At 41.3% G+C, this 24,985-nt stretch overlaps 2 protein-coding genes across 6 annotated transcripts in view; one reads left to right on the forward strand and one right to left on the reverse strand.

Moving 5' to 3' along the window:
- The window catches only part of LOC118420805 (synaptotagmin-5-like), a 35,267-nt gene extending 14,370 nt beyond the window's left edge, over positions 1–20,897 (reverse strand). For 2 of the 4 annotated variants that reach the window (XM_035827809.1, XM_035827808.1), the window contains exons 1-3: positions 16,283–16,432; positions 7,825–7,967; positions 139–271 (exon numbers count right to left, since the gene is read on the reverse strand). In XM_035827809.1, the coding sequence (XP_035683702.1) occupies positions 139–271; positions 7,825–7,967; positions 16,283–16,337 (331 nt within the window). In that variant the 5' untranslated portion in view covers positions 16,338–16,432. Of the gene's footprint in view, positions 1–138; positions 272–7,824; positions 7,968–16,282; positions 16,433–20,100 lie in introns of those variants that run through there. The other 2 variants (XM_035827811.1, XM_035827810.1) reach the window with 2 other exon arrangements.
- Positions 20,898–22,978: 2,081 nt separating this feature from the next.
- The window catches only part of LOC118421404 (myoneurin-like), a 7,581-nt gene continuing 5,574 nt past the window's right edge, over positions 22,979–24,985 (forward strand). Inside the window, exon 1 of one of the 2 annotated variants that reach the window (XM_035828670.1) lies at positions 22,979–23,110. The gene's annotated coding sequence lies outside the window, so the exon portion shown is untranslated. The remainder of the gene's footprint in view (positions 23,111–24,985) is intronic. The other variant, XM_035828672.1, reaches the window with a different exon arrangement.

Here is a 24,985-nt window from a genome sequence, read left to right on the forward strand (position 1 = left end):
AACCGTTAAAGTATCAGCGAGACCTAAGGTGATCTGTTTGGAATTTATATATATATATATACAAGAATAGGAAGTATCATATTGTATTTTGAAGTTACTTCTAAGTTTCAAAGATGACAATAAAAAAGTTTGTCATACCTTCTCCTCCCCCTGGCTTGAGGACCGGTACCCAGAATTCCTCCGCCAGCGGTGTTCCTGACGACTCGGACGAACTCTGGTGAGACTTGATGGACGTCCGGCTGGGGGAGATGGTCACCGGGCCCCGGGCCTTCTGGGAACGGGAACATGTCTGTTAGTTAGGGCCTTCTGGGAACGGGAACAGGTCTGTTAGTTAGGGACTTCTGGGAACGGGAACAGGTCTGTTAGTTAGGGCCTTCTGGGAACGGGAACAGGTCTGTTAGTTAGGGCCTTCTGGGAACGGGAACAGGTCTGTTATAGTAGGGCCTTCTGGGAACGGGAACAGGTCTATTAGCTAAGGCCTTCTGGGAACGGGAACAGGTCTATTAGATAAGGCCTTCTGGGAACGGGAACAGGTCTGTTAGTTAGGGCCTTCTGGCAACGGGAACAGGTCTGTTATAGTAGGGCCTTATGGGAACGGGAACAGGTCTATTAGATAAGGCCTTCTGGGAACGGGAACAGGTCTGTTAGCTAGGGCCTTCTGGTAACGGGAACAGGTCTATTAGATAAGGCCTTCTGGGAACGGGAACAGGTCTGTTAGCTAGGGCCTTCTGGGAACGGGAACAGGTCTGTTAGTTAGGGCTTTCTGGGAAAAATTACGCCTGTTAGTTAGGGCATTCTGGGAAGGGGAAGAGGCCTGTTAGTTTAGGCCTTTTGGTAACGGGAAAAGACTTGTAAGTTAGAGCATTCTGGGAAGAGGCCTGTTACTTAGGACATTCTGGTAACGGGAACAGACCTGTTAGTTAGTACTCTCCAAGCAGAGGCTGATGGGGAAAATCGTAACCTTTTATATGAGCTGATAAAAGAAAAGGTTCCGATTTTCCCCGTCAACCTCTGCTTAGAGACTAGTTAATTAGGGCATTCTGGGAATAGGTAGAAGTCTGTGAGGGCATTCTGGGAACGAGATGGAAATAGAGCCTTCTGAAATGTGGATTCTTAAAAATCTATGGAACACTTTTAAAAAAACAAAGTTAGACTCTAAAATCCATATTTTTCTCTTGTGTCTAACTTGAGATTGTTTGAAAACGCTATCTATTACCGTGGCCAATTCGGCCATAATACCTTTATTGAACAACAGTTGTATAAGATGCAACGTATGGTAACCTCTATTACTTAACAGCGGTTCTGTTTTGAATTGAAACCTTCACGGTGCTCAACTGCACTGCGGCGTCATTCTCAACAGTCAAGTTGACGGTTGGATTATTTATTAACTAAAAGCGCTGCAGCCGCGACAAGCTGTTATTCCAACCCCTGTCCTTCTCCTGTCTGAAGTTTGCCGACACGTTCTCACTCACGTGAAGGTCACCAAAGCCGTCACCGCCAACGCCGGGAAGAAATGAGGACGTGGCTCTGCGTGGGCGCGCGGTCAGACATTAGGACAGCAGGAAATTGTGCGGGGGACGCCTGGATAAAACACCGGGCCATTGAGCACAAATTAAACCATAGAAAATGTGACGCTTATCAAACGACATTGACTATTGGTTAATATTTCACTTGTCTAGAACTCACCGTCGCCACCAAAGGTTCTTGATTTTAAAGACGAAGGAGTAACCAAGCTTACAAACGATTTAAAACGAATGTATCTTCAGAAACGTGGCTAAGGTAGCTCGTTCTGTTGATTAGGAAACTTTTCTTCACAGCAATTAGGAAACAAGGCGACCAATCTATATAAGCTCCACGCGCCCGCTTTGATTGAATTTGAAAAAGTAAGGCCTAATTAGGAGTCAACTTTCAGTAGTCGCAACTTTCACAGATACACGAACTTGGGCTTAGGTATTACTAGTGTTTGCAGCATGTTGATTCACGGCATACCAATTCAAAGACAAATGTTTGCAGACTCACCACATGAGAGAAGGTGAACTTGTTTGTATATCATTTACTGGCTTTTGAAAAGGTGAGTCATTCGTTCAAAGTCTCAAATGTTTTTGGCTCTGACAATGACATTGTGTATACCTGTCATTGTCAGGGCATTCATTCGCAAGGGGTGATTTATAACTACAGTAGACATGGGGACAATCGGGTAAGGTTGGTATCACAGTTTGTTTATCAATGGTTGATCTTGTGTTGGTTCATACACAGAATATACTAGCTACAAGTAGACAATGTGCCAAGCCACATCTTACTGAGGCACACTGAACCAGACATACATACATGTACTATGTTCTGTCTGATACAACTTCTTTTGTTTGCTCATCCGTCATTTGTTAGCGCGCTCTCATGAGTCTAAGAGCGTCCTGAGGATGCTTTCCATCAAGTCATGTGTGTTCTTACTATATTCAAAAAAAGTCAAAGCAAAATAAACCCCATATGTATGACTATATATGTACTTTTCATATAACTCGGAGCTGCCTTTTCACAAGTCCTGTGCATGATATCTAGTACCTTCAATGCACAGTTTTGGAAGAGATAAACCAGTAAAGACAGCTTCAAAAAGTACATGTATTTTTCATTTAAAAAAGTTGTATACTGTCGTCAAAGTACATGTATCATACATACATCAAGGCAACGGTTACGGTTTGATAGAAATCCTAGATTTAGCTTCTCACATCACGTTGCAATTCTGTAGTGGCTTTTACGGTCTCCAAACACGCATTGGGATCAATGGAGTTTCTTGATGGACACTGTATTGTTCCCGAAGGTAGTACTCTCACCACGGGGGCAATTCTTTCCAGGCGAATACCAACTTTATGTTAGTGCTTCATATATTTTCTTAACAATGAAGGTCAAGGGCTTTACTATTGCTATCTTATATAAAACATTGTTCCCAATAGCGAAATCAATCTCAACGTTGAATAAAATCCAAGAGTTGGATCTGCAGTTTACAGCTTTTTCTCGTCACGACGTTTACGACTTTCCCATAGACAGGCCTGATATCGCTGTAGGGATGTCCCTGTAGCTCAACTGGTAGCGGCCTCACAGTTGCATTAGCTCCTGGTTCCAATTAGTTGGTAACTGTGAGACCCTGGTTCAATTCTGGATAGGTTCCTCTGACGGGGCTGCACCCGTCTTTCGGAAGGGACGTATAATGAGGGTCCCGTGATCGAGGATGCGCCTTGAGAAAGTTAAAAGGGAAGGGCTAGCAGCCCTCTGTAAAACATGCCCTACAGAAACAGCAAGAAAATTTGCTGCCCTATGTCACTATGCGGCTACTAGGCACTACAAGTGCTTAACGAAAAGAAAAATTGCTGAACGAAAAGAAAAACTGCTATCACTATACGAGGGGGGTTCAATAAGTTCTTTGCCTCACCAAGAAATAACAAGCACAACTCAGATTTTCAGGCACAACTTCATAGTATGAAGTCTTTTATCAATATCCTCCAAATTACAAATCATTGGAGTCATTACTTTCCAGGCATTCGTTTTTTCTAAATTAGAAGGTAAGTGGGGAGAAAAAGAAGGGTGAAGTGTGATCAGACAATTTGACCTCACACCTCAGGTTGCAGATCAATTGTCCACCTTTTTTTTTCGTTATCCCTTACCTAACGTTACTGGGTGTCGCCTGCAACATGATGATCACAATAATTTGAATTTTGGTACACACTTATATAAGACTTTATACATGTACGTGGGGTTATCAATAAGTCCCCGACTTTACCGAGAAAAAATAAGCACAGCTCAGATTTCGAAGCATAGATGTCAAGTATAAAGTCTTATATAAATATGTACCAAAATTCAAATTAGTGTGATCATTACTTTGCAGGCGACACCCAGTAACGTTAGGTGAGGGAGAAGGAAAAAAACGTGGACAATTGACCTGACCTGAGTGTGTGGGTCAATTTGCGCTGCTGGAAGTTAGAAACCCAATTCTTTTTGCTTGAAATAGGAAGAGAATCATTATCAAACATTTTGACAACGTCTTTTGTTAATTTATGGCATGGGAAACTAGACCCACACATGTCTGATCACAATTCACACAACTTTTTTCTCGCCACTTACCTTCTAATTTAGGAAAAACGAATGCCTGGAAAGTAATGACTCCAATGATTTGAAATTTGGAGGATATTGATAAAAGACTTCATACTATGAAGTTGTGCCTGAAAATCTGAGTTGTGCTTGTTATTTCTTGGTGAGGCAAAGAACTTATTGAACCCCCCTCGTATCTTGGCGTTAGATTGATGTATTACGGAGGTGTGTGCTTATAATTATGCTCAGGGCTGTTCGTACAGAAAGAAGCTAGATCATTCCCTGTTGTGTTGTTCCTACCCAGGAAGAGGTCGTTAAAATGTAGAATGAAACTCCCAAAGCAAGGTCTGCAATTATATAGTAATCCAGCGGTTTATATGCAAACACAAGGGCCGTTAACAGCGTTTCGATGGACGTTATATTGTGCCCTGTGGCGATGTTACAATTAAAGAGGGCATTAATCTTAACGTGGACTGGGCATTTACAGCGTCATCCGACTTTAAACTGTACGATCGTATAGCGACTGGTCGTAAAACTGAAGATACTGTGACAGTTCTTACTAATCTTCGCCATCTTGTCCAGGATCTGATATAGAGTCTCGCTGAACATCTCCATGCTAAACAGATATTTGACAGTTTGGAATATATATACGATTACTCCTCTAATAGTGAGGTAAACACTTTGTGTAAGTTACAAACATGTAACATCCATATGACCAGCGATGACAGAAATAGTCATTAATCGTACATGACGGGTCAGGTCATGAGGTCAATGGAAGAAGCTACTAATTCACGGGGAGGTATTGCTTTTGGTCTGTCTCTTTGTCTGTGTTTCGCAGTTATACATTTTTATATGCTAATCACGTTCACCGTAGAGTGACAGGAAGTCATAGATAGACACATGTAATGTTGATGAAAAAAGTTTTTCCAAATGAGCTACAATTAAACCAAACATACTAGAAATGTGTCACGGAGTCATGAGATCTTCGCACCATTGTTATCGTTTAAGATATCAACATCTCACGATGATCCCAGCGAGTGCAATTCCAGAGAACGTGCATCTGATACCTCTATGATTTAAGAATGGATAGCGGTGACAGCCGAAAGGTCCGCGGTAGGTCACCATTCGTTCTGCTCGAAATGGCAAAATCAATATCTAACCACGAAGGCCGTTCAGTACACAGGACAGGGACGGCCAGAAAACCTACCGGTAAATTGTGCAACCGGCTGCGTTCATTCAATTATATGTTTGAAAGATGTTCAGCCGCGTGTGCCACAAATTGGAATATACGATTACTCCTTTAAATCAAGTCATAACAAGATAACTGAGTTATTTCTATGGTGTCTATGTTTTTCAGATAAACATTTCTTGCATTGATATCTACTATCAAGAAATGGCCATTAGGAGAAAATAACATGACGTCACAAGTGCCACGTAAGTGCATGTGAATTGGACCCGACATTGTTTAATGAATGAATGAATGAATGAATGAAGACCTTTATTGTACATACATACCCATTGGGTTCAGTACAGTTCGCAACAAGATATACATGGAATATGTACGATGAATCTACAATACTCAAGAATCGTATTCTACTACGTGAATTCGACTTCTTCTAGGTTCTTTGTGATATTGAAAATATAGAAACAGATATGCTCTATAAGTAAAGGTTTGTCTAAATTCATAAGGAATATAAATTTGTCTATATTACTTAGTTGTATGAAGTGGGGGAACATGGGGTCTATCAGTCTATAGAGTTCAGCTCTCTCTTTCTTGTAAAAACTAATAGCACGGGTAGTTTTCGGCTGACTGCAGACGTGCTAGTAATTTCTGTTGTTAGCGACCGTATCTCTATTGTGTGTGACATGGCACGAAATGGTTATGTCACGGATATTCAGATAAAATACAGCCAAATCAAATATGCCAAGTACACCAGTCATGGATAGCAGGTAGGGAGATCGTGTTTGCACATTTTGTCACCTGCGATCAGTTTTCAGATTGTGTAAATCTCGACATGACTCTAGTGATAGACTTTGAATACTTAATGTCACGTTTTGTCTGCAGAGCACCGTAGATATGGGTAATAAAATACAGGCGTCTTTTATCATGGAATTAGGTTTAGGCTTGGATCGTAAATCGTCCATTGAGGAAACTACTAAGGATGGTAATATCGCTTGGCTCAGGGCTGATGATGTCATGTTATGATAGTTGCTATACATTATGGACGTTAGAAGAATGTAATGAAATCAAGTTCAGTCGAACGGAGGGGGAAATATTGATGGAATATATCATTCTGGGACATGTTGACTATTTGCTATGGGCGTTTCTGCCCGGAGAGTATGGTATAATCCTAGTAGGTGAAAGTTGCGTTTAGATGAAATAAGCAGTGATGATTATGTAGAAATTCTAACTCTTAAATGATTTATGGTTTATATATTAACGGAAGCTGTTTATGTTATTCTATGGGAAGTGTTGTTTCAAATACATCCCAAACAATATATCAAAATATGTTGTTTGGTGCATTCATTTAATCTAGTGATGAAGTCGGTAAAATCGTTACCAAGTCAATTCTATCTTAAATAGAAAAAGAGTTTGTCTCACACACCAATTCTTTCAAAACTGGCCCCCCCCCCAAGTTGAAACATGTTTTATTACTCGGTGTAGAGGCCCTGTCGTCACACTGTAAGGCAGACGAATGGTGGATCTATTCCCAAGAACGTGTGCTCCCCTAGGACAAGACAAGTTACACCTCTCCATGGCACGGTGATACTGTCATGGGAGTCACGCCTGTCATAGTGGTGTCAAAATCCCCGCCGTGACGCTGACATGATTAGACTGGGGACCGTGAGAGGAGAATTCTGTATGATTCTGATACGATAAACCCTTCTCCCATGGTGGCGGATCTATATCACTATCACGAAGACATGAAATTGCATCGGACTTAGTGACAACTGAATCTATGCATTATTTACTGGGGTTGGGTAGAAAATGAAGAGATGTAGCAAGAGACATCATGTCATAGATAGATGTCGTCTCGATCGCACGATTAAAATTCCAATAAAATATAGATACAGATAAACAGTGACTTGACGGGACAGATCTAAGAGTAAAGGATGTAAATTCAAAACACGTATGGAGCTGACACAGCTAAGAAAATACAGTCAAATGCAACAAGTGGTGTACGTGTACATGTCTGTATTCGTAAGAAGTATTTCCCCATACTGAACGAATACGTTTTCAGTTCCAAGCGAAGTTACGTATTCAGTACCAAGGACAGTACCAATGTGGTTTCAGTACTAAAGCGGTTGTTAAGCTGCGCAAAGCGCCAAACGAAAGAACAGATAAAAACATAGCACCGATATTAGGCTAAGTCCCTGTTTTTTTTCCCGGGAGATAGCATGGCAATACGTGCAAGTGATCCGTGCCGAGAGAAAGGCGCCGTAGGTCCCGTCGTCTAAGATGAACCGTATGCGTGTCGTGTGTCCGCACTCGTGTCTTCGGAAGAAAATCCTGCTATCAACAGGTCTTTGCAGAAGCCCGCTAATTAGCAGCACGGCTGATGCCACCGGACGCGGCGGCACAGGTTAATGATGTGCACCGCATGAAGCCACATGGGCACTGCGCTCAGGTGCGTGCAGCTGCAACCATTAATGTCGAACTTTTCAACATCTATTAGTTACTCTTATATCTGTGGAAGTCAACAAAACATTTGTTACAAATAGGAGAAAGCAACATTTTCCTACCTTCATGGATGTGTATTGCCGAAGTCTCCGCCTTTTTAAGTAGATACAGAGCAAGGCGATGGCTATGCAGAGCAGCATGAGCGGTAACACCACGTACACTGCCACCTTCCATCCTGCCACCATGTTTAACCGAGTGCACTGTTCTGTAAGACACAGACAAATCACGTTACGCCGACAGGGAAGTACCATTTCAACTCCGCAGAAGGGATTGGGAAAGAAAAGGGGTGGATCATTACGCTATGAGAAAGAGATCCCAGTGGTCTTAATTCCCATACATAAATCATATCTTGTACCCGAGTGACTATTACTCAAGCGATAGCAACAGTCGACATGATAACCATTTGTTTTAAGTATTAAGTGCTTCTCCGGTAACGTCGGAGGATTTGCCGTAATGTTCACCCTGACGTCAGAGAACAAGTATTGGTTATTTCTTGTTGACGTAAATTGCAAATCACTGCGGACAACAAGATGCGGCGTTTCAAGAAGCACCCGCTTGACCAGCAACCGTTACGTCTTCTGTGGGCACATCCGGGTTCTCTGACGTTTCATCCGGGCACTTCTAGGTCTTGTTATTCAAGTACCATCAAACGTGCAATCATTTTAATGAGAAAAACATGTACGGTTTCTTCCGTCAAATCATCTATCAGTTTATTTCTGAAGCCAGGAGTTTCATTTCTTTAATTGCAAATACATGACTTTGTGATCACCTAAAACTCTAGAATCTAATAATGATAAATATATCTGCTGTTATGCTTGATCAGTCTTGACAGTGTTTGTGCAAGCTACAATCAGTTGGCAATTAAAGAGAGAAAAATAACTTGCGAAACGGTACAGGTCACAGGTCATACCGGTCGTGTGTCATGTATACAACATCACAACAACACAAGTACTGCCAGATGAAGTAACTAGTGATAAAAGTAGTTTTTATCAGGGTTTTCTTGTAAACGTCTCCCCTGAATTTACGTGGACCGGTCCCTACGATAATATAACAATTAGTATGGTAACAGCAGATCGCAATCAGCAGCCCCTGGGGCAGAGTCTGCCGCCGCACGTCTGACAGATCACTCCAACCTCACGGGAGGTTTGCCAACTGTTGAACACGGGGTCATGTTCGCCAATATGTGACTTGCTTTGCAAGTGACTTTCGTGTAATCCATAACCTGCCCAGTAATTGTACATATAATCAAATGAATTCTTTAATAGAAAACTCTGAGAGGAATGTGAAAACTATTAGGCAGCCTCCGATTATCATTCATATTCTGTTGCTGTTAAAATCAAACAATAAATGATGTTATGGATATTGATACATATGTTACATTCTGCAGTGCAGCTGTCATTGTTTTCTTTTTTTTTGGGGGGGGGGTACTTTTCAGCGTCAGAAAACGACATACTTCCCAAAGAATAATCATTTGTTGTAAAGCTCCCAATAGATATTTGAATCAGTTCAAACTTTCCATAGCAGTTTCCCGTTTCATGAAAGTATAAGCTAATCAGCAATCTTCGTTCCCGAGACAGCAGTAACGTTAATGACATGCAAAGTGGGACTGGTATGATTTTATATCTATATAGATCATTCTTATAGATCACCTCACATATACTTCTTTATTACATGGAAGTCGTGTTTTTACATAGCAAACGTAGTTTTCCCCAAGACGTGATTTTTCCAGATAAGATAAGAATATCCCGGAAGCACAATTGTCAGCACGCCATTGACAATCAACGACACATAAAACGACCGTCAATTATCATACTGAATCAAAACATATAAATTTGCGTTCATATATATGAAGTTTGCCTCGGGAGGGATATTCTTTTCTACTTTTGCGCCCAAACATTTCTTCAACCATTTACCCCAGCCTACTGCAACTGATAATTGATTATGACGTTTTCAGCCTTTGTGTGGAGCATTTGATCGTGAAAAATGTGGCAATAAATACTGCTAGTAATGCTTATTAATGACTTTCTGTTGAACCCTTTTGACCTGTTCCTGTCCCCTCACCCTTAATTGCGATTCCCGTTGAAGATGATTACCAGAGACATCAGAACCGCCTCTTCACTCTCATCTAATGGCCTTTCCTAACAGTAACTAATTAGGATGACGCAATAACCCATGGGGATGCAGTGTTTTTGTTTCCGGACTAGACTCCTTCAAATCAGGAGCAAAAATCAATAGGTAAGTTATGCAAATTCTAATTACGTAGCGAGGAAAACAACCCTGGCGACAGGAATGGTACTTAGATCACGTCTCTTAAGTAGTTGATGGGAAAACATCGTTAAGAGTAATAATTAATATTTCCATTGGCTGATTTATATCATATGCTTGCTTAAGTCTGGAAACGAAGCATATAATAACGTACGTGTAGTTACTTTCATGCACCCATCCCCACACAGCGTAAATTTTTAAAAGAAGAAAAAATATGACATACGACAGAAAAGGTTTCGTGTTTCAGTAGTCGGTGGCCGACTGTCGACACTAACGATTGTCATGGTTTATCAACAAAAGACCAAGATACATGTTACGGTATGTTGATGAAGGTAAGACAAGATATGCCAAATAGCAATTACTCAAGCAACTGGATATGGGTTTGGAAAAGGTCACTGACAGTGTCACTGGCGAAAGATAGTGGATTCTGCCTGAAACGTCTGACTGTTTCCAAAATCATATCCAGTTGCTTGAGTAATTGCTATTTGGCGTAAGTTAAGGCATGATCTTTTCTCATCTATATGATATTTTCTTTATGAATGCAGGAAAAGTATACCCGTCTTATTGACAAATACGTATTGGCTTACGTTTACTAGATATCTCGTTAAGGTATTGATGGCTAAAAGATGATAAAATGATGCACATAACAAATCAACACAGCAACGGTTCAGCGATACTAATCAATTTAGTTAATGCCACAGTGTTCTTCAGCCTAGCTACGAAAACTACATTCCGTGGTGTTAACATATTGTTATGCTTGTTATATGTTCTGTATCATTATTTCTATTGACGTTCTAACTGCATTGAACAGCTAACTAATTATCTAACATCCCGGAAAAACCTGCTGTTTATTACTACAAACAACCATTATTCCCGCTCCCAATCCACGGCTGACTGTTTCCAGCTATGTTCCAAACGATCCGTTCCTAACTGTAGCATCCATCACCACACGAACGAGTCCATCCCCGCTGTTGAAGAGAGATGTATTGCAGACGATTACAGCGAGATTAGCCCTGTGTAATATAACCCTACTCACAAAACGATTTTCCCTCCACCGCCGCTATCGATCCTGTGCTATCCACACCCGATATGGTCCCGTCATCAGATCCCCGATCACCCGCACCGTACGGTTAGCGTGGGCCAGGACAGCCGCCTGCGCAGCTCATGCGCAACCTCTAATGTACGAAATCCAATTACGAACACAATAAACCGGCAAGTGTGCCCGGCGCCAATGCAATGTATCCCATTTTCTCCGTCGGACCAATGTCACACTCATTTTGTCTGATGGGGCGTCCCTCATTTAAGGTCAGACTTATTACGAGTAAAAAAAAAAGGAAGAGATATTATAAACTGTCGATCACGAACAGCCACAGAGTAGAAGAACTGTACAGTTGCATCTGCAACATCTGTACAAACCATACGTATACAAAATATGTACATTTCTATCATTAGAACAACTTTCTCAAATCGTTGATCCACGATTCCTTGTACACACCTCGCGACTTCCGTTTTAGTTTCATCCACTCCATTCCTCAATTTGATCTTTGACTTCCAGGAAACGTCCAAACTGGACAAACAAAGTACTCCTGACGCCTACACACGTCCCCGTGCCAATAACGTGACGTTCACATCACAGGTAACGGTTGGAAAGCTCATTTCTGCACTCTGGAAGTCATGTTATATCTCCATCAAAGTGCTACCTACTACTTGGCTAAATGACATGTCCCTGTATCTGTCGGAGTTAATCTTAGATGTTTCGTTGATACTGAAATGAAAGACTGCCGTCTGTTTATCGTTGATAGCGAAATTGGACTGCAGATTAAGTTTTCTCTACCTGCGTCTGCACAGCTTCAACATCAAATCACTACTGATGAGGCTGATGTTATGTGCGTAACTTGTACCCATTGCTAGTCATAAAGACAAAGATGTAATACAAACGATGAGATGAGATGAGAAAGATAAGACAAGGAGGCAATCTAATCAACCTGTGGCTTTGCGTTGTGCGTGTTTTGTTCTTCTTTCTTTTATGATTTATAGCACGTAACTTTCAACTTGGTAGTTGTAAGGCGTGTGAAAAGAAGCAGCATCTTATGAAATCACTCAAACATGTAGAATGCGGGGTCACAGGTAAATTCAATGTTCCCGACCTGTTGAAATTGTCCCGAAAGGGCGTTAAGTCGTGTGTAAGGTCCGTGATCTCACAGCAGACCTTGGCAAGATGCGCATTGTGCGGAATAACTCGATTTGTAGGCAAGTCAGTATGGCGGACTGACCTGATAAAATGACGGTGTGAATGCCACTTGCGGGCTGCCCTAATCGCTGCACTATCCGCTGTATGGCATAAACCTGCCGCGTGTCGGCGACAGATAAGCACTTTAACGTCGAGCTGACTTAGTTCTGGCTCGTTGATGCACAGATTAGGGTCGAGCACTCTGGTGGTTTTACTGATTCACGATATATGGGTCATCTCATGTAAACTCGCGTCAGTCTAGTCCAGAATGACAAAACCTTACTAACAGCTAAAACAAACCGGTTAATGAGTTTGTCATCGAGGCTTTGATCTCTTTTATCATTGCCCCAACCCCTTTCCCCCCGAGTTACAACTTATCATGGAGGCTCATCTGTATTAATAGTAATCATAGTACAATGCTAATATTTCTTCCAACACAAATGTATACACGAATCAAATTTTCCTTTAACAAAAACGCCCCAGTTCACTGTCGTCGAACTTCTCTCAATACATCCACACTGAATCACTGGGCCATAACGTTTCGCTGGATAAAGTCAGAAAACTGGACACTGAACAAGACTCATTTGTAAAGGGTTAAAGGGAGGTAATCTACAACAGTTGAACTTCTTATCTATATTCATTTTCTAAAGAATAAACCAAAGCCTACTTAATCTCTTGACTACTATGACTGCTTCCCAAAATAGATATTATCAAAACCTGAAAACCTTCACCCACTTTTCCTGATCCAAGCAACTTGCAATTGGGGCTGACGTTTTGGGGTTTTCACTTCCCTATTACTGTACAACATCGATATCGTTCTGGCAAAGGGCGAAAGGAGCTGTGAGGTCGTGAACATTAAAAAGGCTGCACACGTCAACAGCTGTTCGTTAACTTAACGGTACAGAGCAGTGCGCTGATTGGCTCCTTTGGGAGATGCTCCTCACTACCTGCATTGGAGTCCATACAACCGTTGACTTTGATACGGCACAAGTTCGGCATTGACAAGTAATGGAGTTGGAAGTTTGGTTGATTGGACAATACCTTTGACTTGTCAGCTACTTTGATTGGACAATACTACATAACCCCTCCAATGAAAACATTTTAGCCAACTTGTGAAAAGGCTCAGTGACTGACAGTCCCCTGTGGTATTGTGGTGTATAGTTTGGAACATGCAGAAGAGTCATCCCATGTGAAATCTAAATAAGATAACTTGAGTGATAAAAGGCAAGACAAACACGAACTCGAAAATCTCCTACCTATGACTAAATAGTCAATTTCTTTCATAAATTTCATGACGAAGTGTAACACAGCTACGTCCACTCCACACAACATACTCCAACTATTACATGCCATCCTTTGGTCCCTGTCTTAATCAGCAACAACACTCAATTCCTGCTTGCCTACGGAACAATTGTTTTCTAGCCAACTCACCCTTCGGAAACAAATTTGCAATAAGATCAATTTGAAAACACTATCCCCGTTTCCCGTAGGTAATTATAGCTTTACAAAAACAAAACATTTCCAACATATGATTAATTGATTGTCTTCTCACACGTTCCCATGTACTTCCTTAAGGTGGTATCTCACTGCACTTGGGGCACCGATGAGGCATGAGGTTTGAAAGATTACTCAACGAATTTCAGAGATAAAGAACGAATTTTCTTACGTTTTGTGTATTTTGTTGTCTTCTAAGTCGTACGTTTACGTATTACGCAATTATTATTATCTAATATAAAATATTAAAATTTCGGCGAAAACAGCACAGCAGTGCCACAGTGAACGAACCCCGCAGTGCCGCACCGGTGCCCCAAGTGCAGTGAGATACCACCTTTACCCTATAGGGTTCACATGGGGACTCTGCAGCTATTCTACATTCAAATAGCTTCCCAAATTCCACACAGCATCCTCTCACTCTTAGGGAGTTCCATTTGTCAAAATTCATGGGAGTACTCCAGTGCACTTGGGACCTGTTCACTTGTGTTTCCGCTCATCTGCCGCCATATTTTTGCCCATTAGTAAAAGTCTCTTGCCAGTTATTCAACTCACTGCGAATGGGAACGTGCGAAAGTTTAAGTGCATGGTCCATTAAAAGCATCACAAGCGTCGCTCTCACATATGGGACCCCGAGCAAAACTACAAAGTATCCTACATATGTCGTGAGCAAAAACCACGGTGGGAGAGTAGCAATGGTTGAATCGGTACCTAAACAGTTTTTTTTTAACAATTAGATAAATCTAACATTTATCAAAGAGCTACTTAATTAGTCCAGCAGCATAGCTGACAAAATCATGCCTGCAGATTTGTCTAAAAGCACCAAATTTGACATACACATAGCCAAACATGTTCTAAGCAAATCTAGATATGGAGGCATCTCAATTTCAATTTAAATAAAGAAATGCAGAAGACCGATATGTCAAAAGTTCATCCACAACAAGTTATTTTAACCTCCTTGGGATAATAAACTGCCTGTTTTCTAACCCATTTCTTTTACCCTTAGACCTCGGCGGTTTTATTGGTCACAACCTCGCAAGTTTTCTAATGCATCATTTTACTCCTTATTCCGGGCCCGGTTCGGCAAGGAATACCTAGTGTAGCTGGGCATCTTCCCAAAGCCTACCGCCCTAAAGCCTAGCCTGTGAATCGAATATTTTCCTCCATGTCTACAAGGCTAAACCAAAATAACGATGCACACCGCCAAGTTCATCAGTCTGGCTACTCCGAGGCGCCAGGACACGCTATCTGATGGAAGACACCTCGACATTCTACAATCGATTTTCCCTCAGGTTCGTAGTACGCGTCTTGATGTATTCTTTTGGCTGACCAGCAGGTCTTACCGGTTGTATGCGCCATGGTGCCGGCAACCATTCAACGATTTTTGGCTATCAGTAGTGCAAGTGTGATCGATATACAGTAAAGCGCATTGTGTGTGTAAAAGCGAATAACCTGGTATTAGCATCAAAGTTCATACTCTAGCGTTGCCCAATGTTAAAATGTTCTCCAACTCCGATATTGGATTAACTGGGATTTAGAAAACAGATCTTTTGAGTATTATCGACAGTCCAGAGTAGAAGCCTGATCTCTATCGGGACTTGAAATCCCATGCGAAAGGATCGGACATCCCCCTAACCGCAGCTAGGTACTAATTTTCACCTGAGTCGATTGAGGGTGTAGGTGTAAAATGCCTTTCCCAATGGCACACCATTGTAATCTGTAAGGATTTGAACTCAGAAGCATTGACACAAGTCAACAACCCTTAACCAGAAAACAACCTTCCAATCCAAGTCACATTTGTAATCAACTCCTCTATCCATCTATCCATCTATCTATCTACCTAGATATATCTATATCTAATATCTATCTATCTAAGTATCTACTATCTACTATTCCCATCTGCTGTGACTAGTCCAGCCGTTTCGACTGACTGGTTCCTAGACTCTGGCAGACTTCCCGAGAAAATACGTCTTGCTCCAGTGCTCCACTATACACAACATGCATACTGGACACGCCTTGGTGGAACTTTGAATACCAAGTCACGACTGAGAGCTACCTCTACCCTACTTATGTTACAGCTTAAACGTCTAAAAGTCTTTGTTGTGAATATGCTTGTGTGAGATGACCCGTCAAGAGGCTGAATGCTTCAATAGTATTTATGTAACACCGTACAGTTTTGCAGGCAATACAGATGGATTAAAGGACCAAAATTGCTGAATCTAAGTTTAACACTTACAAAAAGTGCATTTTTTATTTCCTCAAAACTGCCATAAAAAGGTCCAGTTAACGTTATGTACTTTGCTTAGACCAAGTCAAGAAAAATCGTCTACATAACACACCTGTACACCCACTATTGTAGAAAATATCTACGTTCTGTGCGGGGATGATATATCTATTGCATTAATCTAATAGTATATCAACATCGTCTCTAGGTCTATCAAAACATTTCAAACTACAGCTGAGAAGGCAGTTCAAAAAACCCATTATTTTACACCGATTTTCATGATCTGAAAGACGTAAAAATGGCGCCTTACCTTCAGTCCATGACGAGTTGAGACACGGAAGAAACGTCTGTCTAAAATCAGCCATGTCTTTCTATGATTTTCACATGTGAACTGTTTACCGCCTTTCGTTCTATCAAATCAGCTCGAGTGGGGAAAAATCCTCACCAACAGGTTGTTATGGTGACGTCTACGGTGACGTGATATGACGTAAGCACTTCGTGTGCACCTTGGTAACAGGTAACGTGCCTGTGTCAACATGGCGGTCTGTCGTCTGACATCACATGCGCGACAGGAACAAGGCTGACGCATAAAGTTACGACATACTAGTACTAATTAGCCCACCTTTTAAGAATCGGCAGAAAAATAAAAAAGATATTGTACAATATTTGTCTTAGCTTGATACCAACTGGCACGGCAAGGTGACAATTTTAATATGGTAAAGCAGACATTGTTTATTCTGAATATCGATTTTGTTATGAATTTACCGTTTATCGTTTATACAGGAAACGGTATCAAGTGGCTTCACTAGTATTCATCAAAAGTTTATTTGGTTTAATATCAAGAGTACCAATAATGTTGGAAGTGTTGCTGACTGTGACGTACTTAGCATATCGTTTTACGTAGATATAATGGAAGGTCAAGAGAAAATGCAACATGGAAAATATCAAGAGTGAGAGTCGGGGGTTTGTGTTAGAATTAAAAATAATAGAACACTCTAGAACGCTTGCAAAGTGTCACTGAAATAACGTGCCTATTTTAAACTAGAAAATGATTTTTATCCAGCAAATAGGGGATCTAAAACATCACTGCATCTAACCAGACACTAATCGTACACATTCCAAAGTGTTGCACATCACCATATGTTCTACAATCCTTTAAGTATCCTTTAAGTTCAGTGACTATGGAAACAATGGCCTAATTTGTATGATATATGACTTGAAATGTCCACTCCTATATAATTTGTACATGGCACAAACAGAAAGTTCCAATACTCACCATCGAGGTACCCCTATGTGTTAGTGTTTTTCCTTGAGTTTCAGCGAGTCCTTACACGACCCCATAAAAGCACAAGTATGTGGTTAAAGCTGTCTCAAGGCCCTTTTAAAGTGGATGTGCTGAGGCTCCACTCTACAGAAAAAGTCATTAGTTTTGAGCCGTCCTCCCAATCCCTGTTTAATGGACACTTTGTCTTTACATCCTTCACCGCAGCTAGATAACCTGTGTGTTTAATATGTTCTGTCTGTGCGAATGGATTCCGCCTATTCACTCTTCTATTCCCAATGGCACAGATCTGTGTATGGGGTTTACCTTAGGTCAAAAAGCCATGTTCCATTTCCGACAAAAAATGAATATCTGCATGCAGGCTACGCTTTTGGCTATTTGGCACTTGAGCACATTACAACTCTATATTCCGAGTGACTAGATAGCCAGCAGACGTGGAGTAGGGAATCTGACAGGCACTCAGTCGTTTAGCTGACACGGCCTGACCCCAGTCATGCACCACAGTTGCTGTAATCCTATTGCAACTGAAATAAGTCCAATAAAATGAGTTTATAACTCCGAATGGATGCGATAATCCTAAATGATAAATCCCACCCTTCGGCTTACTCGTACTCGTTTGCCCCCTCAAAATTTAATATCGACCTCGCGAGACTTTGGCGATACTGTGCTGAAAGCTTTTGAGCTGTTATGAATGGGTACTGAGTATCGAGATTCACGTAAGAAAACACGCTTGAAAGGTCTAACACCAGCAATATTTCACCGTTAAGCGAGGAGGCGTCTTGGACTTGATGTCATAATCCATTCGGTATTTCCCTCAACAACGTACTGTGAATAAGAAAATGTTTTTCAATCCAACATTGGTCCATCTTCACGTCTTGAAATAAGGAACATGAAGTGGAGAATTAATCCCGTACAAAGTCGGCGAACCACACCAGGGATACCGGTGATTAAGTAGATATCTCATGATAGATGACGACTCTTTGAGGGCAACAACTCCGGGAGCGTCTCAAACGTCAATGGTGCTGGCCAAAAGTAGTTTGACGGTTTTCCCTGTGGTATTAATCCGACGTTAGACGATAGCTTGACTGACTTCTACAGATTTGTCTGTTCGTAGTATATGCCAAAAGCGCCCTCCCCCCCCCCCCCACACACACACAAAATGACAAATGGCGCCTTTGAAAGGTAAATGTCTCCCCGACCATTGTATCGGTAGAGGAAGTCTGATTCTCTCCATCAACCTGCCACTTTTCGGGGCAAGGTTGTACGTCTTGTCTTTGAGGTCAATGTTGAAGTTCGATGTCCTCGTATCAATTCAAATATTGCTTGTAGAAAATGATGATAAACATTTCACAATAGTCGGTCGTGACCTTGGTAGTAATCTTTCTGAGTATACTTTCTAGATAGCAAACGTTAATGTAGAAATAGATGCAATATGTCACAGTCGTATTCATCATATCTTTGAAAAGCATTACGCTATACCATAGCTGAAAGGTAGTCGCACAGAAAATCAGCGCAGTAAATGTTTTCAAACACAGACGGATGCACACTTAGCCGACCGTGCGTGGCGCGGCGCCGCTCTAGTTCTCTACTATATGTGGGCGGTACACCTGTGTTATAGGCAGCCAGGCAACACAGATACAACTCTTTCACGTCGCGTAGCAAAGAAAAAGGAGCGGGCGATACTCTCCGGAAGTTAACAAATGAACCGTTATATCCCAGATCCTGTCGACAATTTAACCTTTATAATGGTGGAGGAGTATTGCTTCAATGGCATTGAATGAGTTAATGGTTCTAGAAATGTCGAAAAATCAATCCCGTCTTAATTCCCATGACACTGTATACAGTGAAGCACTCTCCCACAGAGAGAAACAATAACACACTAAGTTCAACATTTGATATTAGACAAACTAGACACACAATTACGTTTTAGATATTTGTAAACTGTAAACAAAAGAGGAAGGTCGTGCATACGAAAACAATTCCTGATGACCTTCTCAGGAAGGTAGGTCACCCTACATTCCTTAGACTTAGTTAGAGACATACCTGTGCCATGCCTCCGTACGTAGAATACATTTTCAAGCAAAGAATGAACAATGACAATGACATGCGTATAGCAAAGCTACGCCCTAGTGGGTGTCATGGCCTTGCAGAAAAGGAAACAGTAGTATCCTGTCAGTTTTCCTTTGAATTAAAGGGTTTAGGTTTTGTTCTTCAGCTCGTGATCTATGACCTTTGTTCTTTGACCTCCTGACACACACACACACCAAAAGTCTTGAGCGTTAACCTTACTGCCTGGCGCATTTTATCTTGAATGCCACTAAAGCCATAACAATTCCTTATCATTAGCAACGCTGTGTACATGTGGCTGAAGGTTGTTCACACAAACACACAGACAAAGCCGATCTACAAGATTAGACTAAACAGACGGGGTTTAACTTCATTGTCATATTTCCCACGCTAGATAGAAAGACATAACACACAAATAGTGTACGAATACAGCCTATTAAGTTAGAGACTAACCTTTGGGACAGACGAAACTCACAACCTGTTAAGCTCGTGACACAAACATGCGATGCGTAACCATGCTTATCACGTACGCCTCTGCGAAGTACACTACTACTGATTTCTTGTTTCCAAATAGATACATATTAACTACAGCAAGATCAAATATCATTAACTTTGATTAACGGCGCGGCTAATTGACATATGATAATGAATTAGAAACTGTTACTACAATGCAAAGTGTATGTATAAACAGGTTAATCTCGCTATAACGTGTTAAACACGGGTGACTAGTCTACATATGTGTGCTCTCAGCCGTGTACTGTAGGGATTATATTACTTACCTGCAAGGTTGACCTGGCTTTTAAGAAGTGTGCGACGGAGCACCTGTTGTCTTAGACGTCGTCAATATCTCTAAGTCCCCTCCATTCAAAAGTCTTGAAACAGAACATTCTCTCTGGCTGTTTAGAAGGCTAGGTAGTGTTGTTGTTAGTCACTGTGCCCTTTCCGTCACCCAAAGCTCGTCGTTATTTGCTCTGTGCATGCACGATGTGATACCAGTTGTTTTGTTTGTTGTCTTGCAGATCCAAGGTACTTGCAGGTTTTGGCCACACGCCCTCCAAAGCCTTACGAGAATTGGGGAGGACTAATCTGTGTCCAGATAGTGCCAGATACACATGTACAGGAGGCAGCCATTCCAATCTGTGTTGAACAGTCTCTAAATCATTAACAGAGTCTGTCGAGCCATTCCGAGGTACCTGTTTTGTTGACGCGAGCTGCCGTGTATCTCGGAGTACCTGTAGCTGCTGAAGATTGTCCCATGTGCTCTGCGGTCTTCACAAACTACACTATTACGCTTGATCCCACCTTCACTGTGCTTGGAGACGGCAACCTGCGACCAGGGCGTATACAAACATTAGAGCAAACAGAGAATATCCTGTGTTCCCAGAACCGTGACAGCGCAGCGCACCAACCCACTACTGTATCTCCGCGCAAACGGCGGCCTACGATCTGTCACACGCACGGAAACCAAACCCACACTCTCTCTCACTAAGCGTCTCAGGGGTAGGGCCGACCTTAAACCAATAACTTGTTTGAATCACCTTTGTTTCCAAGCCAAACTATCGCCTACAAAGATATGCACGTCGTGTACATAGGGCAATGGACGTGAACAAAGGGCTCAAACGCGTTACATTGCCCAAATCGTGGGATACGGGGGAACCTGCTGGAAACTAGCGGATGTGCGGTTCCATGCGATAAGAAGTGCTCAAAAACATAGATTTCCGCTTCTCAAGAGCTTTGACTTTTAATGAGATGAGGGTGGACATTCACTGAGATAGTTCAACCCTGCGGGGGCGCTATGCCTAACACCAGTGTTCACGATATGACGGTTTACCTGTATGAAACAAACAGGTTTTAGATTCTTGCCGCCACTTTATATCAAATCATCCAGTCCTGAGAAGACGCTAATAGCCTTAGGTGCTGTAGTCTTCACAAAGACCTTACAGTCATTGATCACAAACGTTGTGCTATATATATATATATATATATATATATATATTGTCTGCGTCAAAGCTATATGGCGCACACGACGGTCTTCTGTTTCATACTGAGATTTAAAATGTTATATACCCCGAGGTGTTTTCTCGCCGTCATTTATCTATCAGTTGTTTCGAGGAGGTGAATGTCATTGAAGAGTACTTTGACGCCATATGGCTGTAGGGGTCCGGATATTGAAATGACAGCCTGTGGTAAACACAAGAACGCCGACCGTCGGATGGTTCCCATTTGTTCTATAGCACTGAGTGCACTTGCACTCAGGAAATGCGGAATCAATTAATCATATTCCGTCTTGTTCGTTCTAGCAACGCTGAAGAAGAGTGATGGATGCCACTCGAAACGCCCGGAAGTAAATCTCCATTTCTATCCAGTTGTTTACCTGGATGTTTAAACTTCATAAACATGTAGCATCTTTCGTATGGTTCAGTCAGATCAGATTAAAAGATGCGAAGATGAGTTGCTAGGTTTATTTGTTTCTGATGTCATGATTTGACTTTTGTAACTTTCAATCAACACAAAATCAATTTGCTCACCTCAATTTATCGGTCGCTCACACGTCGAAGTCATGACATGAGTAATGTGGTCCATTTATTCTGGCCTTATGGACATATTTGATATTATTGGAAAACAGAATATCCCCCAACAGTTAAGACTGCAATTTTGCGCACGTTTAAGCTTCAGGGATGGAATTCTGTGTCAATGATATTGTGATAAAAATATTCTACTCATTCAGGGAGATAGATAGTCTGTCTTGTCGGCATACAATATACAGATGCTTTACAAAAGGTGAGATATAAAAGTATTTTTTTAGACTTTTTAAAGAAGATCCAGTTTTTAAAGAAGATCCAGTATATAGCACCCCAATGTTTCAAATTCAAACGTACCTGGGGTACCCCGCTCTCTCCATTGTGGGTGCCTTACCTGAAGCAACATGATAAATCAAGGACATTCAGTGCAGTAGTCATTCATGGTTTACAACTGGTATTCATAAACAGAGCGCACGCATTTCTTTTGTATAACGTAATTCATCTCATAGTTGTTCCCTCAGTGACCATAGCCAATGGCGTATACTGATAAACGCCCAAAGGTCAGATGAGCTTATGGTCTTCTGACGTATCCATAAAACCTCCAGACCACCGGCTTTATCTGTTATATGTTCCGCCCACACACACGCTAGCCACCAGGCAGTTGTACTGTCGGAAAGGTCGTTCCACTTCAAACGTTTGCTGTATGTCTCATGTTCAGCCTTTGTGCAAGTGACGTCGACATCCAAGCCTCATGTGCAACTGGCAATTCATTACAGATGAATCGAAATGACGTGGTGTGTTTGAGGAGTACTTATAACATTTGTTAACGGAAATTATGAATGTTGAATTCCACCCGTCTTTTGAACTAACATTACCACTTGTGTGGTCACAGCATAAGAAGAGTACATGTGACGTTATGATGTAAGATGACGCATTTTTAGATGGATTACATCGTCAATTATAATCATATTTTTTTTACATCACTGATGTAGTGTTTCATATTTTGTCATAGTCAGAGGAACTCCAGAATAATTATACCTCTTGCTAAATGCGTATGGTCTGGAGCCATTAAGTGTAGCGGTAACTTTAACGTGTCGGCGATCCTAGCTATACCCTTGTGTGTAATCAGGACGTTGACCCATCAAATGCCACAGGATGATGTTGACCTAAGGTCAAAGGTTACTCGCTAGAGCTGAGATTCTCGCTACATTTCCTTCCGAATATTTCTTCAGGAACTCACCAAAGCAGTGAAACGTCTTGGTGCTCCGTAAGCGCATGGTCTTTTTAGCGAATGCCCACAAACGCCCACTCTAGAGAAGTCCGCGCTGCACGAATCTCATTTTTTTTGCTTGGAATATGTCCACGTTGTGCTCCCATGTATTAATCCTGAGTTTCAAGTCAATCCATTGACCCGAAGTGACATAAATCAAAGTTTTCGATTCTCGATGGTCTTTTTAGCGAACGCCCAGCAAAATGTCTTTTTAGCGAATGCCCACTATATCCACAAAAATATCGGCCGTCGCGCAACGACACCTAAACCTACCGCCACAAACATGTTCAAGATGGTGTCCCATTGATGTGTACGGAGTTTCCGTGCTTTACAAGCATTTTAAGTCCCTGTTTTTGGTCAAAATGTACGGCGACGATACTACCATACTTTAACTATAGCAATTCAAAATGGCGGGCACTAGTCATGTGACCTCCTTGCGGGGCTGTTCTATAAGTATCGCGGGAGGGACTGTTGTAGCATAGCTTCTCATACAACCATTTTAGAGTGAATTCTGAACAAGATTTTCATTTCATCGTGCTATCATCTGACTGATATTTACAATGTGGTCATTTTTTCTGTGCTATTATTACCCAGGTTTGAGGAACTTAGTGCAAATTTGGATATTGATTCACCTCAGTGCCCAATTAATGTACAAAAGGCTCAGACACATTAGTATTATAAACCTGAATAGGGGCAGGTAACCAATACTAGAAAAACATAGCTATTTATTATTAACAATACTATTTACATTATAATAATAACTCTTCACCAAACTGGACTTTTCTTATCTTTATTTATCACAGAAACATTGTTACAATGAGGATTTGATTAGATGAGTATCTGTTACAGTGTGTACAAAATCATTTCAAATACAAAAATGTATTTCGTTTCACTTCCTAAATATTTTTAAAGTATTGGAAGAAGTTGACACAAAAACAATATTAATTGCATTATTTATGTGCAGTAAAATGTGACCACATGCTATCAATAGCCTAATAAAATGTTGGAACATGGCACAAGCGGGCTCCTCTTCTGAGTACAGAAAGGAAATGTTTTATAACATTTAGTTATGACGTAGAAAATTTCAATTGTAAAATGTACCTTTATTAACATTTACAAACAAATTGTTTTTTCTCTTTTTAATAAATGACAACAATACAGGTAAGTAAGGTGTGTTTCCTTTTATAACAGGCCAGGTAAGACGCCGTACAGGTAATTAAGGTGTGTTTCCTTTTATAGCAGACCAGGTAAGACACCGTACAGGTGAGTAAGGTGTGTTTCCTTGACTACAGACTAGGTAAGACACCGTACAGGTGAGTAACGTGTATTTCCATTGATTACAGACCAGGTAAGACACCGTACAGGTCAGTAACGTGTATTTCCTTTGATTACAGACCAGGTAAGACACCGTACAGGTGAGTAAGGTGTGTTTCCTTGACTACAGACTAGGTAAGACACCGTACAGGTGAGTAACGTGTATTTCCTTTGACTACAGACCAGGTAAGACACCGCACAGATGAGTAAGGTGTCTTTCCTTTGCCTATAGACCAGATAGGGCATTATACAGGTAAGTAAGTTGCTTTACTCACCTGTTTAATACCTATCTGGTCTATAGGCAAAGGAAAGTTGCTTTACTCACCTGTATAATACCCTGTCTGGTCTATAGGCAAAGTAAAGACATCTTACTTACCAGTATAATGGCCTATTTGGTCTATAGGCAAAGGAAAGACACCTTACTCACCTGTTTAATGGCCTATCTGGTCTATAGGCAAAGGAAAGACACCTTATCCACCTGTATAATGGCCTATCTGGTATATAGACAAGGGAAAGACACCTTACTTACCTGTCGTGGAGTGACATATCACTACGATA

The sequence above is a fragment of the Branchiostoma floridae genome, chromosome 8 (genome assembly GCF_000003815.2).
Source record: "Branchiostoma floridae strain S238N-H82 chromosome 8, Bfl_VNyyK, whole genome shotgun sequence".
Classification (NCBI taxonomy): domain Eukaryota; kingdom Metazoa; phylum Chordata; class Leptocardii; order Amphioxiformes; family Branchiostomatidae; genus Branchiostoma; species Branchiostoma floridae.